General features: G+C 38.2%; 1 protein-coding gene across 2 annotated transcripts in view; it reads left to right on the forward strand.

The window, feature by feature from the left end:
• The window catches only part of UMAD1 (UBAP1-MVB12-associated (UMA) domain containing 1), a 79,661-nt gene that overhangs the window by 50,908 nt on the left and 11,943 nt on the right, over positions 1 to 16,810 (forward strand). For both annotated transcript variants that reach the window (XM_040549777.1, XM_040549778.1), the window contains exon 3: positions 9,645 to 9,730. In XM_040549777.1, coding sequence (XP_040405711.1) covers positions 9,645 to 9,730 — 86 coding nt within the window. The remainder of the gene's footprint in view (positions 1 to 9,644; positions 9,731 to 16,810) is intronic.

Here is a 16,810-nt window from a genome sequence, read left to right on the forward strand (position 1 = left end):
GTCTTTGGGACCATGGTAGCACTCTAAATTGGAAATGGTGATGACTTTGGAGAAGATTTCTTACAATTACATACCATGAAAGTTACGTTAAATGAGTGTTCTGTCTTATGCATTAATTCTTCTCCCAGGAAGTATTAACTCAGCTTTCAGGGTTTCTAAAAGACAAAAAAAAAATAATTCTTAATAACTAACAAAAATAACTAACAAAAATAACTAACATGAATGTCCTAGGTAGCTGCTCATGCAAGGCAGAATAAAACATGGTGTTCCCGGGAACAGGGGAAACGCTGGCACTCAGTTTCTCAACAACCTCTTTGAGGGTTGCATAGTCCTACTCCTCTACAATAGCCATAACTATTTCCCTGCATTATTTAGGGACTTTCGCTTCTTGCCCTTCCCTTGCCATCATTTGCAGGGAACAACCACAGTAATATTTGCTAGTTGTGCTACCAGCAGGCCAAGAAGAACAGAGAGTGCAATGGGTTTTTCCTTTAGCAGTGGCGTTACTTTTGGTCTCTTTTCACTACCCAGCTGCAGATGATTATATTCTGTAAAAATCTGGTTCTTCTGTATCTGTGCCAGTTTGAGCCACATTTGACAATGTTTTCCTGTCGTATCAGGGACAGAAGGTTGGTCGCGTAAATCCAATTACTTAGGAAAGCAGGTTAAATTTACATTTACATCAGGTTTTCTAACATAATTTGCATTTATGTAGCAACTTTCACATGCAAATATGAGACGATCAGCACCAAAATTTTTGTCAGGCAAATCATTTCAATACATGCTGACCCTATTGGCATGCAAGTTCAGTGTCTGACTGAACAGGCAGACTACGCTGCAGATTTTTAAGTGCTAGGAAAATGCTCTTCTGTCCTGACCAGAGTGGGCTTCAAAATGCTGTTTTTATTCTGGCCTGGATTGCCTTCAGAACCACACAGTGAATAAAACGTGGGGGGGGGGGTGCTTAACCTCACAGTGGAATGAGGATAGTAAAATAATCTTAATTTCGTAGTGAAAAGTAGAGTGTTATAATAAATGTTTCTTTCTCAGATAGGTTTTATTGGTTAGTTGAACTAGTAGCAAGGAAATGATACTGCTAAATGTTTCTAAGGGGAGGTTGCTCACCAACTGTATACTCTGTGAGCTCTACTATTGTCTTCAGGGAAGTTTGTTGTTGTTACTGTTTCCCCGTAGCCTTTTGCCACTCATCAGGAACTGAAGAGGTAAAGTCTGTTATTGTTCTAAGTTTAAACTTCTTATTGTCCTTCCAATTCAAGTAAAAAAATGCAGGAGGGATTGTGATGATCATGTCTGTCATATCCTCCTCAAAGGTAAAGATGGAGTTAAGCAAGAGACATAGAACAAATAAAGGCAAATAATATTATCTTTACCTCCCTCCCTTGAAAAAGCAAAAAGGAATCGTGAAGAGACTGTAACCTTAGGAGAAAGTCTGGCTTTCAAACTGCTGCTTCTTTTGCTGTTGCTGCATACCAGATTTGCCATATAACAAAGTTGGATTGTGCTAAGTCACTACCCGGGAAGCAGATTTGAGGGTGAGGTGGAAAGGAAAGAGATAATATAATTTAAGTCTAAATTTCTCCAAACATTAAAAATTTTAAGGGACTTCTTGTTTTATTCTTCACTTTAACACAGCCTGGTTATTCTAGGATGGTTGAGCTGGTCTAGATGACCATGACAGGAAATTCTCAGTGATTATGTAAACAGTAAGTCTGAAGAAAGAAGTAACTAATTTATTAAAAAAAAAAAAAAAAAAGTAGGTTAGATGGCTTACTTCCCCAGTAAAGTATGATTCACTTGGGCTTGAGGTTGCGTTTACTTTGATATGAAGAGAAGGGGCTTTATTAACAGCTAGAGTGAATGACAGGAAGAATTGAAGATTCTCTAGGAATGTCAAGAACTGCAACCGAATGCATGTGGAGACTGGCCTGTGGCATCTAATCTATGCCTTCCAGGCAGTTTTGTAGATTTGTTTGTGGGGGCAACATTCACGAAAAATGCTTACACATAATAGATATGTCGTGGCTTATACATAAAGCAGTATCAGTAGCAGTAACACAGGAAGAGTAGTGAATAGTTGTGAAGTAGTTGTTGCCCTTAGGCGCGGGCAATACGCTGATAACAAAGTAAGAAAGGTGCGGCAACATATAGGGTAGTGAACTCAAGAATGGGATTTCCAAACAGCAAAATGGATGAGTGAGGTCTGCTGAAAATGGTGAGGGGATTCGGTGTTTTTGTGGGCCACCTAGAAAGGTTGGTAGGAGAGCATAATGGGGAAAGTACTTGCATGGAAGCATAAAACAGAATGGGATTGATCCTTAGCCTTTCTTTTTGCTCGACGTGGAAGTATCATAAGTTTGTTTTCTTTTTTTAAAAAGGGGGGTAAAACAAAAAATCATAAGGAGGAAACATAATACATCACTGAATGAAATCTACAGCTTTCTTTGAATGTGTCTGTGGGTTGGAGGGATCAAATAGTAAAGGGATAGATTTAAATGAGAGCTGAGAGGCTGTGGAATGTGCATCTTCAGAGGCTTTAAAAATTCATCTGGACAAGGACCTGAGCAACACAGTTTAACTTTGAAGTTAGCTCTGCACTGAACTGGAGATTGGACTAATGTGACCTCCAGGGATCCCTTCCAACCAAGATTTTGTTGAATATTTCAATTAATCTGTTTTCTCAAAGACCTCACCACCCCTAAAAGAAAGGCAGGTAACTGCAGGGAAAGGGAATGCTTTGGTCTCAGTGAAGTGGCTGATGATGGATTTGGTTTTAAGCTGTAAGGGTCCGTTGTCTTAGGATCCAGGAAGCTTTGAAAGAAGTCAAACTTTAAGAAGCTGGATATAAATTATAAAAAATAAAAACACAGAAATAAAAAGCTTTTTGCAAATTTAACAGTATGTAGATCTGTGATACTGAAACTCTACAGGAGATACATGAGAAACTCTTGTAATGTTTTTTCTGTTGCCATCTTCTAAGAGCTTCAGCTTGGAAAAAAAAAAAAGTCTGTTGGGGAGTGTTTGATCTGTGGTCTTGATAGTGGGATGCGGGTTGAGAAGACTGACATAATTGTTTAGCAAGATGGAGACTCTGCATTAAGATCACCTACAGAAGTATGAGATACCAAAATGCAACCGGGTGGAAATCTGGAGTTGTACTCCTATAATCTTTGGTGGCATGTGCAGAGGTTTGATTTGCTGTTCCTCTTAATAAGGACTGGACCTTTTAGCTTCATGTCTGCAAATGCAAGAACATTTATGATAACGTTTACCTTGTTACATTTTCCTCCCTTCCCTTTTTACAAGTTTGAAGAAATCAGTCTTTCTGGGTCCTCACTCTGCAAAGTTTATACAGATTTTCTCATGGTTCATCAGAATAACTAGGGTAGATGCTGGTAAGTTTTACTACTGATGAAAGGTTCATTTATAGGACCCCGTAATATCCAGCTATAAAAGCACTGTTAAAATTCCATATAGGGCTGCCAAAACCCTAGTGTGGGCCTGCTTAGACTAACACAGACCTGTGCTTTAGCATGGGCTTACTGAGACTTCCTTCTCTTTTACCCATATGCAGCATAAACTCTTAAACTTTTGTTTTGCTGAAAATTGCAGATGTGGAGATTCTTTTTGCTGATATATTGGATTTTTAGGAGGTATTATTAGCTTGTTGAAATGAAACTGCTGTTAATATGAAAAGCTTTAATATGAAACCAGGATGAGGTGACCTGAAACTAGGATGACCTCATTGTTTTGCCAACTATACATAGAAGCTAACGAGAGTTAATGTATAGGTTGTACAGCACTAATGCTGTACAAAATGGTTGTCCCACTTTAAGAAAAGAGAATAATCACCTGTCCATCCATGCCCTATCTCATGCATTGAAGAGGACGGCACCTGGTCAGTGCCTTATTTGATTCAGGTGAATCAGTGAGTGTTACGTTAATCTGTAACAGCAAATATCAAATCAAATTTTTTTCCACTTTGCTGTATTTGTATACAATACATACTCATTAGCAAAGATTTCCAAAGTTCTGGATGCTGCCAGCTGTGTTCCCTGGAACCACCCCACTACAGTCCACAAGCTCATTCATTGGGCGAGTGGTGCCTGGAAAACTCATATACGGAAATATATATATGGAAAACATCTTTGACTGATGTTCTGGAGTGGCAGCTCTGCACTCTTCTTTGGTGCTAAATGTGGCTGTGGACTCTTCTTAAAAGCAACTGTGGCTGTTGAGACAAGGTTTGAGGATGGAAATGGCAGGGAGGAGAACAGCGGCAGCTTGGAGTCCATTGCTGATTGCTCGTGTGTTGTGTGCACAGAGAAAGGAGAAGAGGAACTTTTTACTAAATAAGCTTGGATCTGGAAACCAATGGAAGCTGAAGTTGCCGGAAGCTGCTAAATGAGGCTGAGAGAAGAGCAGGGCTGAAAAGCAATACTATCAAACCACACTTCTGCACACAAGTGAGATTGTAGGCAGACCTGAGAGTCAGATGATCGGAGGGGAGAAGGAACTTCAGTACTTCCTAAACACCTCCCTAGGCTGATAGTGTTATAATGGTGCAACTGTTGATGAACTGAAGCTTGAAGTTCTGTGATTGACTTAAAATTGGTGTGTCTGGTCTTCCTTCCTTAACTGAGGGAAGGAGGGGAAGATTTATGAGTAGGAAAGAGGGTCAAGAAACAGCATTAAAACCTTTATGTTTCCATAGCATCAGCTTCCCCCATTTTCAGATCCTACTAATCCTTTCTTAGAACTGTTTGCCTTTTTGATTCTAAGCATAAGCCAGAATACTAGAATCCTGCCATTTTTAGGTAGGATAGAAAAAGCAGTGACAGGCAAGAAATAGTTAAGGAACTAACTAAAGTATAATGGAAAATAACTGTCTTCCTTTTGAAGCTGAATATGACGTGGAAATTTGTGTATTTGATATCTAGTTACTGCTTGCTGTGCTGCACATGGTTCGCTTTCTCACAGGGTTCTTGAACAGAGCAGGACAAATTGCAGACCAAGTTACTCTAATGTGTATTTACAATTCTTTTCTCTTTTCTAAGCTGAGGGTAGGATAGACTTTTAAATGCAGTCTGTTGATCAAGAGACTACACAGCTTGAGGATGACAAAATGCTGGAAGAGGAAAGAGTATAAATAGAAACCCCACTTCCTTGTTGAGTAGAAGCCAAACTTGTGGTTGAACCTTTATATACAAGAGTTTGCTGAGGTCCAGGTAAATGCCAATTTTTGAAGATGCCAAAAAATCTGAGAGGGGACAGGGGGACGTACAGAGTACATACTGTAGACTAGGCTGTGTGTTTCTTTCCTGGGCACCACCTGTATGCAGCTCATGGAAAAAGAAGGTGCCAGTGAAACTTGGGGAGGGTTGGTGCAAATCCAGCAGCAGCTCAGAGGAAGGGAAAACCTGTCTCTGACCTTGGAGTGCAACATCATTCATTTGGACCTGCAAGAGGCTTAAAGTAACTTAAAAACAAGACTGAGGACTTGAAATACGTCCTCATCTGGGCAGTAGGATAAATGTCTACTGCTCTCCTTTCAAATGTGAAAATATATTTCCATTGATAAGTAAAGGAATATTTTACAGGAATGAGCATGACTATTTTCCTGATAAATTCCCCCAATGATATCCTGGGTATCATGGATTATGCGGCTGATGTTTGAACCACATTACACTGCACACAGCATCCCTTCGTTTCTAATTCTTATGTTCTCTGAGTAGTGTATGACATTTGAGGTACATGACTTCATTTTTTAATAGGAGTTTTATGACTAAAACTTTGCATAATGCTTTTAAACCAAGGGATATATGAGCCAGGAATCTAATTGTCTTGTAAAATGAATCATTTTGCCTGTTATCTCTTAATTAAAATACAGCTTTAAACTTTCTCTAGTTCAAACAAATTAATTCAAGAAATCTTATAGCCTATATTTATACAGGAGGTTAGGCAGGATGATTACAGTGGTCCCTCTGGCCCTGATTTGCTATTCAGTTCTGATGAAAGACTGACCGGGGGGAGGGAGGTGAGCTGGTAGCCCTGCCGACTAACGTTATGTGCTCTTGATTTTTTCAGAGCCAGATTTCAGTTGCTTAGTTTGGCAAAATTATAATTACATAGCTATTTATGTCAGGATTGCGTACGTTTGTTGTTTTTTTTTCTTTCAGTTAAAAAACTGCAAACGTGGGGGTGTAAGGTGCTCAAAAGAACCCATCTTAGTTCCTGCTCCCAAGGCTGTCTGTCTCATCAGCATTCACCTTTATCCGCCTTCCTAACATCTAGGTAGACAAGAAAAGAAGGTTGTAGGGCTGCAGCAGAGAAGAGGAAAACCAGATCAGAGGGGGAAGCATCTGAGAGGCAGAGACTGAAGAGGGAAGAGAAACTGACTTGCAGTGAAGGAAGAGATTAGGACTGAGGTCAATAGGAAACCAAGGCAAGCTGAACAAAAAATTTGGGTGTGGTGAGATGATGCATCGGTTATGGCAAGCATAAAAGGTTGGGAACTGTTGGAGCTGGGAGAGGCTGGGATTGGGGAAGTATGTGAAAGTCAATTCATCACTTGGGCTAGTAGAAATAGGGTGATAATAAGGTTGATTAATCTATTTGGGTATTTGAGAAAGGAAGCTGTCAAAGAAGTACACCAAGAATACATATTTTTTTTTTCTGTAGAAAACTATTCTATCCTAGTGGATGTCTTAGGTAGCTTAGTGTGCAGCTGCCTAAAACTGCTTTAATTCCATTAAGTCAAATAATACTAATCTATGCGAAGATTCATGGGTTATCTTTGCAGGACCATACATATGTCTAAAAATCTGGGAAGACGTTGGGGTTTTCTCATTTGCACTTTTTTTTTTTTAACAAGGAGATCTGCATTAAAGTTCAGTTTACAAAGTCAGTCCAAGTTGTGAAACACCAGATACCATGAACTTCCCACCTGTGGGAGTTGGATGTCAAAGTTCTAAGTCAAAAAAATGTTTAATTTCTCTCCCAATGAGCTGTTCTTATTCCTCTTTTCCTGTGAACATTTTTATATTTTTGACCTTTTGGTACAGATTTCAAGCAACGATTTCTTTTCATCTTAAGGAAAACCAATCATAGGAAGAAAAAAAAAGTATATTCTGGATGGTACTAACACATATCAATTAGGTCTTTTGTTTCTTTGAATATAAAACCTTTCAAGTGCTTTTTCAGGAACAGTACGTAAAGATGAGGAGGAAGAAGTTGGTTCGTGTGTTTCTTAGATCTCCAGTGTAACTCTTTCAGTATGCTTCTGCATACTCCCAACTTTACCCAATATGAGTCCTCTCACTGATTTCTATTAGCTGTCCCTTTGCTACGGACAGGCTACCCGGCTCGTCCCTTAAACACTTGCTTAGCCTTTGTCCAGCAAGCTGCAGTCTGCTTGCACCGCATCTTCACAAGTCTCCGTGCAGCCAGCATTTGCCAGTTCCCTTGACAAAGCGTGGTCTGAGGGAGGGGTATCCTGTGTTTTTCCTCCTGCATCTTTCATAGAGCACAGGACTAGGAGGGGATACAAAAGGTCATTCATCCTCCTTGTCTTGGCAGGGCTGAAGCCATTCATAACAGATGTTTCTTCAGCCTCTCTCCGCAGCCCTTTAGAGGGGGACATTCCACTACTTCCTGAAGCAGTTGATCCAAGCTCTCAACCAGCCTCACTTCTGGAGAAGCTGATCTAGCCTCAATTTGCTACGATTTCAACTTGTTTGCACTGTCATCCGCAGCAAATGTACCAAAAATATGTTTTATTCTCCTCTTCATACATCTGCCTACTATTTTCATGCCCCTCCAAGTTTTTGCAATATTTCATTGCAGATGACATTTACAAGACCTCTAATAATTTTTTTTTGCAGACCTCTACTTCAGTACATATGTAAACTAATCGGGTGACATGCTTTATTTTAATGGCAGTTACTTATATCATAATCTTATAGGTGCTTACAAATTTTATTTTTCACAGTGTCATAGGGAGGGATTGAAGATGCTCTGACTCCCCTTCTCTTGTGTTCTCTTCCCACTTTTTTCGCACTTCTCCCCTCCCCTCACACATTTATCTTTGTTTTAAAGAGATGATATGAATGCAAGTACTTCGGAGTATTTTATGTAGAGAACTACAGGCTAACTGAGAAGCATTTTTCAACTCCAGGAAGGTTCTAGAAAGGTGTGGACACTAATGGAGTGAGTAGGCATTAATGACCTACAACAGGTATTTACTGACGATGCTCCTGACACTGTTGACACTGTTAGGAATTATCCTAGAGTATTAAAAATATACCCGATGACTAAACACTACTGCTAGATTTCATAAGGTACTTTTCCAAATATTGCAGTGTACCCAGGGGTCTGACCGTGGGTCCTTGGGGGTGGGTGACAGCTTGGTGCAAGCACGCGCAGACCGGGATGCCACCAGCTTCCATGGGCTGCAGCTGGCTGCTGTTCATGGCAGCCTCTGCCAGGTGCACCACTCCTAACCAAACCTCTGGAGAAAATGGCACAGGAAAGCCAAAAACACAGACTTAGCAAAGGAGTTAAGCTACAGTAACTTGAACCCTTTCATTTAGAACTGTGGCGGCAGGACGTTTTAAGAAGACAGGCTTCTAAAATAATCCATTACAGAAAGCACCATCAGTTCAAATAAAAATAAAACCAGAATGACACAACTGAATCTTTTTTCGTCTTTCTAAGTTTTCTCTTCTTACCAACTATTTGCTGAGTTGCACTAACAGCATAAAGAGATAATCCACAAGATTTTTACAGTTTCTTGTATGACATCCCACAGTCAAAGACAATTAGAGAAATTAGATTTTTTTTTACCATATCTGAGAAATGCTGCTTTTTTGTTTTACTGCCTTTACATTTTTACTAAAATTACTGATGTAACTTCTCTCTCTAAAATAAACTTAAATACTCTGCCTCTAGTTTATTGCTGTGATCTACCCGTCTTAGATTGGTACCAGCTGCAGCTTTTGGGAGATCGTGTCTCATCTGCAAAATCCTAGAAAGAGGTAGCCACGTCCATGCAATGGGATGAGGTTAATGTCCGGCCTGCCCAGTAGTCATTTTCCGTGTATGGCCAAAACCAGGGAATTTCTTTTTTTATGCCGCATCTCTTTCTTGATACTTGTGCACAGATATCTCCTGTACAGAAACTAGGTTGTAAATGAGGATAGAATAACCATGCACGTGTCCTCCTAGCCTGACTTGGAGGGACGTGACTGATGCTTGTACCGGGTATGGCCTTTGCACCGCTACATCTCCTTTGCTTGACACTTTGCCATTATTAAAATTTAATGGTCAGTCCTAAGTGTTCAAAAATAGGGGGACCGTTTTTTATTACTTTTTTTTTTTCTTTTTCTTTGTTTCTCTGTATTTTTCACTTTAACTAATTGAGACAGATTTACTCCCGGTTTTCACAGACCACTACTCAGTGTTTGTTTTCTCATGTTCAAAACTGTAAAATATAAGTGCGGCAACAGAGTTCTCCCTTTCCCAAGGAATTGTATTATTTGGTTTTAGGGAAGCTCAAGATCTTTTCTTACTCCCTATAACGCATGAAGGATTTCAGTGATTTAATAGGTATTTTCTTTCTTTGCTAGGTGAGACAGCTGATGATCAAAACAGAGAGTCAAAGGACAAAACTTCGTTTCCAGAGACCAGACCGACCTACAGCCAGCCTTCACAGGTAGGAGATTATCTCTTTACTCATGCATTCTGAAACTTTGATAGCAGATCATTTAAGAAGTATGAACGTCCTGCAGGAGAAGGTCTCAATACATTCACATCCTCTGCAGACTAAGTGCCTACTCAGCCTTTCTTGCCATCTATCATAAAAGAAGCATTACTAGTAATTAGATGACAATACTGTCAAGGCCACCGATATTGATTTGAAAAAGAAACACTAAGAAGGGAATGCTGGGCTGTGTGCTGTTGCTGTTTATCATATTTTTATACTTGGGATTTGCAAGCATGGAACTGTAGCTGGAGTGTTAATGAATTGCATACAAGTATTAGTGTAGTGAGCAGTGATGGAAAATGTCAAACGTTTACATAAGTTATTTATTTCCCCAGTTACCGTTATACGTTACATGTTGTAAATGTGTGAGTATAATAGACCGTCTTTATTGTGTATTTGTTTTCTGTTTCAGTACTGTGTGGCTGTAAATCTGGACTTCTTTTTCTTCATCTGGTTTATTTAATATTTAATCTGTGTATGCCAAAGAGAGCTTTCCGGAAGATTTTTGCATATGGTGTACATGTATTTTTCTTCTCCACCTCCTCTGAAAATGTTTTTTCAATGAGTATGAGCCTGTTTTCCATTGCTGTATAGTCCTAGATATGTGCAAGATAACTATAAAACATTTTGTTTGTATTTTTATGCTTTTAAGGATCCTTTTTCTTTTTTTTGGAAAGGGACCTCTGGAGGCACCTGGCGCACCCCCCTGCACAAGCAGGACCACTGGAGCAGCCCATTCTTTATCTCTCTCTTTCTCATATCTAACCTTGTAACTAACTTTGTCTCTCTCTCTCTCTCTCTGCTCAATGACATTGTAATATATATTATTGCTAAGTCCTTTGATACATCAGAGCTGTGTGCGTTGATGTTGCTCATCTAAGAATGCTCAATGTGTGTGTGGGTGTGTTTTACAGTTCCATTTTTTAATTGTAAATTAAAAACTGGGCCTGATACAGAAATCTTTCATTCATCAAAACTTTAGTCTGATTTCTCTGTCTATGCACATCTGAGCAAGATGTTTTGCCACTGAAGTCCTGCAATTTTGAGGCACTAAAATGCGTTGGTATTGTTGTTACTGCACAGACATGGTTTCCCTTAATGTGGTGTTGCTAGGTATGGTGAACTGCTGGTTATTATAGCATCCATGGTTTCTTCAGTTCTCTGGGGATTCAGAAAAACAGGAACTTGTATAATATTACGGATTTTAAGCGTTAATGAGTTAGAGAAAAGAAACAAGTTTCAAAATAGAATATCAGATATTACCATGAAAATATATATTTATTTTAATCTTTATATTGAAGGACTTGTATGTCACAAAAATGTTTGTACAAATTAACAACATCAACTAAATTAAGATATATTTTAATTCCAGTCTCTGGATTTGGGTGTTTGGACTTCACATTTACTCAAAGGAGTTCTCAGTTTCTCAAATTAAATTTAGTAACTGAGGATCATCAAATGAAATGGATAATTTGGGATATTAGGAAAGCAATATTTCCATTTGCAGTAATGAGTATGATTTTATAAATTTGTGGCAGAAATCTACCAATTCAGCGAAACTGGAAAAACATTGTTTTACCTACTCAATATGTCGTTGAGACATAGAACATTAATTGAAATAATAAGCTTGTTAGCATTAGAACAAAAATACTTCATAAACACAGTGCAGTATGTTAAAAGATATTTGTTCAACTGCAAAGTAGTACCAGATATTTGTCGTGCATAGTTGAACAGAAAAGTGTTTAGTTCTTCAACGGAATCTTTCAGTTTCTGGAAACTTGCTTTTGTTTTTAAATATTATCTATTTGACATCTTAATAGATGTCAACTTTGTGGAACACGAACAAGTGCTTTTAGAAATGTGATTTAAAAAAGAATAAAGTAATACTTTGCTCATGGGTCACTTCCTTAGTCAAAAGGGAAATGAAGCTGAGGTTGATTTTTGAACAAAATGTTTTCTGGAGTATTTTTTGTAACTGTCATCGTCTTTGGAATTTCCCACTTACTTAGGTACTACTGGAGTTGTTTTCTGTACAATTATTGAATTCTCCAATACATATTTCTGTTTAATATTGCTTACTTTATGTAAACTACTGCAGAAATAAAAGATTGTAACAAGACCATCTTGCTGCAGCTAGAAACATTTAACAGAACCTCCCATAAGAATTGCAGTACCAGCAGTCTGCATTGTTTTACGAGGTTTTCGCATTGCATGTAGTGCTGTCAGAGGAACTGCAGATATTTAGAAACTTGTTGGAGGGAAGGTGTTCTCAGCTTTAGTCTGAAAGTTTATCCTTCTGCTGCAAGGGATGGGAACAGAAGCTCCTGCTTTGAACAGTCCCATGTGGAGCATCCTCTCCATCGCCAGCGAGTAGACAGAGGCTTGGGAGGGTCATCTCCTGCTGCCAGGTTTGTCCTAGGGAGGCTGGTCGTCCTGCAGGGTAATGAGTGCTCTGGGCCTAATCAAGCATGTACGATCCCACTGAAGTTGCTTCAGGCTCATGAGCTAAAAGTTAGACGTGCATTTAAGTGCTTTTCTGGACGGGGGCCAAAATGCTTAGCACTCTGCAGGACCGAGAAATTAGTCTCTTTGTGACTATGAAATGCAAAGCTAATTTTAACAGTGCAACACCATCATAATAGAAACAGATAATATGGTCTTATTTTTTTCATGCTTGTGGGTTTTCCATTATTATAGTACAATTTCCAGATAATTCAATCTTTATCTGCTTTCATTGGGAATTTAAGCGTATAGAAAGTAACCAAATGGAAAGGTTTGTTTTGATATATGAAGAGTGCTGGAAACTCCAGTAATGCGGTGGGGTTATTTTTGATAATGAGCTATTCCATTGGTAAAGCAAATTAGCACAACCATGTTTTTTTGTCCTACTGTGAAAGCAATTATGTAGCATATCTATTAGGAGACATAAAAAATATTTTTGACAGATGGTATGGCTGTGAATTAGGATTTATGAAGATTATTGTACGTCTGGTGTCCAGGGCACCTGGGATTATTAAATTGATGCAAGAAAGAAAAAAAAATAATCTGATAATAGCTGCAGTGTTTCGCATCTCCATACTGTCACCTTAAGAAGCAGCTCGTGTTTGATAGATATTGCACTTCGTGATAATCTGACATGCGCTCTTTAGCCAACAGATGTCAGCAGATTTAATGGGTGGAAACTGTACCAGTAAGTGTATTAAAATAAACTACCAAAAATGAGAGCCACATTTAGATTGTAAATTAAGATTTTCCTCTCACTGTGTGTTGGCTTTTGGTTTTCTTTGTAGTCTTATTTCTCCCTCAAATACTTAATTGCTATTGCCTTCTATCTAAGGAGCTTGTTATACGTTTTCTAGGGCAAGAGAGAATCCTCCAAGGGACTGCTTAACCCATAATTATCTAATTTATATGTTGCTGTTATAGTCACTCTTAATTATATACCTTGCTGTTATACTTATCATTGTAGGACATAGCTTTTGTTATGAATTGCAGTTGTTGTGTTATAGTTCTTGTGACCTTTCTTTGCATAATTTGATACTACAAACTGAGAAGTAGCAGATAGAATGGCCATGTTTCCTGACCTAAATTTAAAACTATCTATGGCTTTCTCCATATAGATAGTACTGTGCACTATTTTGGCTGAGTATTCAAATAAATTAGAAAAAATATTTTTATACCAGAAGGTGAGGAAAATATTCTCATTAAATTGATCCTTTTTAAAGCTCTGCTGTTTAAGAATTTTGAATAGATGTAGATAACAGCTTCTTTCACATTTGTTTTGGGGCAATACTGTTCAATTGGGAAGACAGAAATACTGTAAGATATAAAATATCAAGGAAAAGATCATGCAAGTTGTGAGTGCATAGTGTAAAAGTGAAAAAAAAAAAGAGTTACTTTTAATCTTCTACAGAAATTAGTAAGTACTGCTGAAGCTGATAGACTTTTAAGATCTCCTTTTGGGCAGATCACCTGGCAATCATCTGATATAATTCCAGTACACGAATAATGCTAACGCTGCCTTGTTGTCTTTTTAAATATATATATATATATATGTATGTATATGTATATTAATTAATCAGTTCTTCCAGACCTGTTATTGTCCAATGTTTGCTAAAGCTTGGCTGTCATGAATATTTTTACAAGTTACCAGAAAAGGAGATGCCAACTCTTAGGTTATGGTTCAGAAGGTTCCAGATTTAAAAATTCAAGAAGGGTGCTCTGGGCTAGATTTGCTGCATCATTTCAAATTCCCTACTTTTGCTCTAGAGTAGGTGGCTGATATTTCAAAATTATTGGCCAACGTTTGTAATTAGTTTGCTCCATTTTGACAAATGTTAATATTTATAGAAAATGTAACATATTAGCAGATTAGGGTTTTTTGTTTCATTTCTTTTTCTTTTCTTTCTATTTTTTTTAAAGCCCTCTTAAGCTAGGATTCTAGTTGTGGCCTGGTTAGATTAATTGCTTGTCATATGTCATATTAACTACAAGTACTTCTTCACCTATAAAGCCCTTAAAGCATGTTACTCCATATTTTCTCTCTTCTTAATTGGGTATGTAAGCAGTAATCACTTAATGAAATTATCCACTCTTAGAAGGGACTGGAATAAGACTGTCTGCATCAGGTCATCAAGCACGTACTTTTCTCTGAATGCTGGTACCTTCAGAAGAAGGTCTTATGTTTTATTCAACTGTTACGTAGGATTATAAGCTATAGGAAGTGATGTTTTTACGTTACTGAAAACTATTCATCCTTCTTTAAAAGTATTGGTGGTTGCAGTGGACACCTTCTTTCTTAGCTCCCTGCCTCCTTTGCATGTAGCTGGCAGTTCTTTGGGGGACCTGCATTTACCACACAGCCTTAGGCACAGACTGAGGGTGCCTACAAAGCAGAGCTGCCATATGATAAGAAGGTTGGGGTATATGGTTATGACCTTACTGAGAAAGAAGGTAAATAGCCCAGTCAGCTAAAAGTCAGCAATTACATAGTAATAGATATTTACTTCATAGAGCTTAATTACATCGTAACGTTCATATTGCTACCTGTTTGATAATTGCTCGAAATACCTAAGAGGTGTTAGGAAGACCAAGGAAGATCTCCCAAATTTGCTGACCAGTGGACTTCTTCCTGCCCTCCACAGTTGGGTACCTTGGGGTTTGCGGGTGTGTACATGTATTATGTCTACATACGTGCATGTGTAAAATTTAAGCAACGCGATCATCCATCCATAAGAAAGTCTGCTTATACACGTCACAAAGGATAAGTTACTGTGGCCTCACAAAAAAGTGGCCCACAAGCATGATATATTTTCATTGTTTACTGCCTACAGATAGCAAAGAAGTTATTACTTCACATGTAGAAGTTATAAAATAGCAAAATTGGCCTGATTGGCAGCCTCTTCAGTTTGAGAGCTAGGCTTTAGTAGAGGTACGTGTACTCCAAATAATGACCAAGGCACGTGTATCCAGAAGCACAATTCGCATATCTCGCTATTTAGTTTGCGCAGAGACTCGCTATATGCTTAATGAAATTGCCTGCTTATTCAGTTACACTGGCTGGTTATTTGTAGTAGGAGATGCTCAAATTATGTGCCCAGATGTTCCCACTCACATTTTTTAGCCTTTGTCTAATTTTGGAATCTTCTGACTAAGTTAATCCCCAGATAAAACTACTGGTTATCCTGTATCTCTTGCCCAAACACATGTGGTTGGACTAAAAGCCAGTAATGCTGGTTCACTTTGCTGCTGTCAACACATTGATCGATCAGTCATCCTGCCTCTGGGAGTAACCCTTCTGGGCTTTCAAAATATTAAAATTGATCTAAAATACAATGTAGATCATACATCATTTGATGAGACAGCATGCTAATATAGCCTGATGGTACAGTGATATTTACAACATGATGCATTAGTGTAAAATGGTGGCTAAAAGACCGTGGTATAGGGCAGCTTATTAATAATTACTCTAAACACCACGTAAGGAAAGTAACAGTGTTCTTAGGTTAGTTTCACTGCCACTGTTGGGGAAAACAAAACAAACAAACAAACAAAAATAAACAGCAGTGGCCAGTCCATTTTAATGGAAAGGAAAAAATCACACAAAAATGCCTCTTTTCAGTCCAAAATGCAAGATTGGTAAGACAGGAATATGTTTTTCTGTACATAAGTGTGATTCGATGATTTTATTGATTAATTCTTCATAATGTGCTACTGCTTTAATTTCTATCTTTAAAAAAATCCCCCAAAACGTCACCACTTCTCAGCTCAGATTTTTAAAAGACTGTGCATTGGGTAGCACACAGTCAAATTTTGTTCTAAAGTACTTCTTAAAAATGCATCAAGATAAAATGGGTTTGTTTGCACATTTTTTTTGTTTGTTTCCACATTGTTACAAATTTTAAGAATACTTTTCTAGTGTTGCAATGCAAATAGGAGACCTACTTGATATAAAACCAAGTCTATTTTAAACACTAAAAAATTACATTTCTTCCTTTTCATTATGGTTCAATTGTCTTCCTTCCACAGAAAACCATGAGGCCACAAGAGGCCTACATAATCAAAAGAGATGGCCAATATCTGTTTCTTTTTGCTGTATTTATTTATTCGGTCCTTTTCTGCTTTGAGAATCATCTTGCTCTTCTTCCTGTGTCTCAAAAGCCTAATCAGTAGGTGCTGAGGATCACTGAGTCTTTGTCATTACCATTTGTAAATCGAAGCCTTACAAACTCCGGCTTCTGGTAAGCTCTTTGCTGACAGTGCTCTTGACAAGTGCTCCAGCTACACGCTGTGTATGGAGGAATTTGGAGTCAAATATCTAGCCTTCCTTTCTCTTATTTCTCACTTGAATCTCTGTGGGGAGAGCAGGTAGAAAGTTGCAGTAGGCAACTTGCCTAATTCACTATTTCAGACTTAGAATATTTTTAATTTTGAGATAGAACATAGAACATTTATATATATGCAGCAGGAAAAAAAACCTCAGAACAAAGCACTTAGTGCAGTGACTTTTATTCACACATCTGCCCGAGG

Source organism: Cygnus olor, chromosome 2 (assembly GCF_009769625.2).
Source record: "Cygnus olor isolate bCygOlo1 chromosome 2, bCygOlo1.pri.v2, whole genome shotgun sequence".
NCBI lineage: Eukaryota > Metazoa > Chordata > Aves > Anseriformes > Anatidae > Cygnus > Cygnus olor.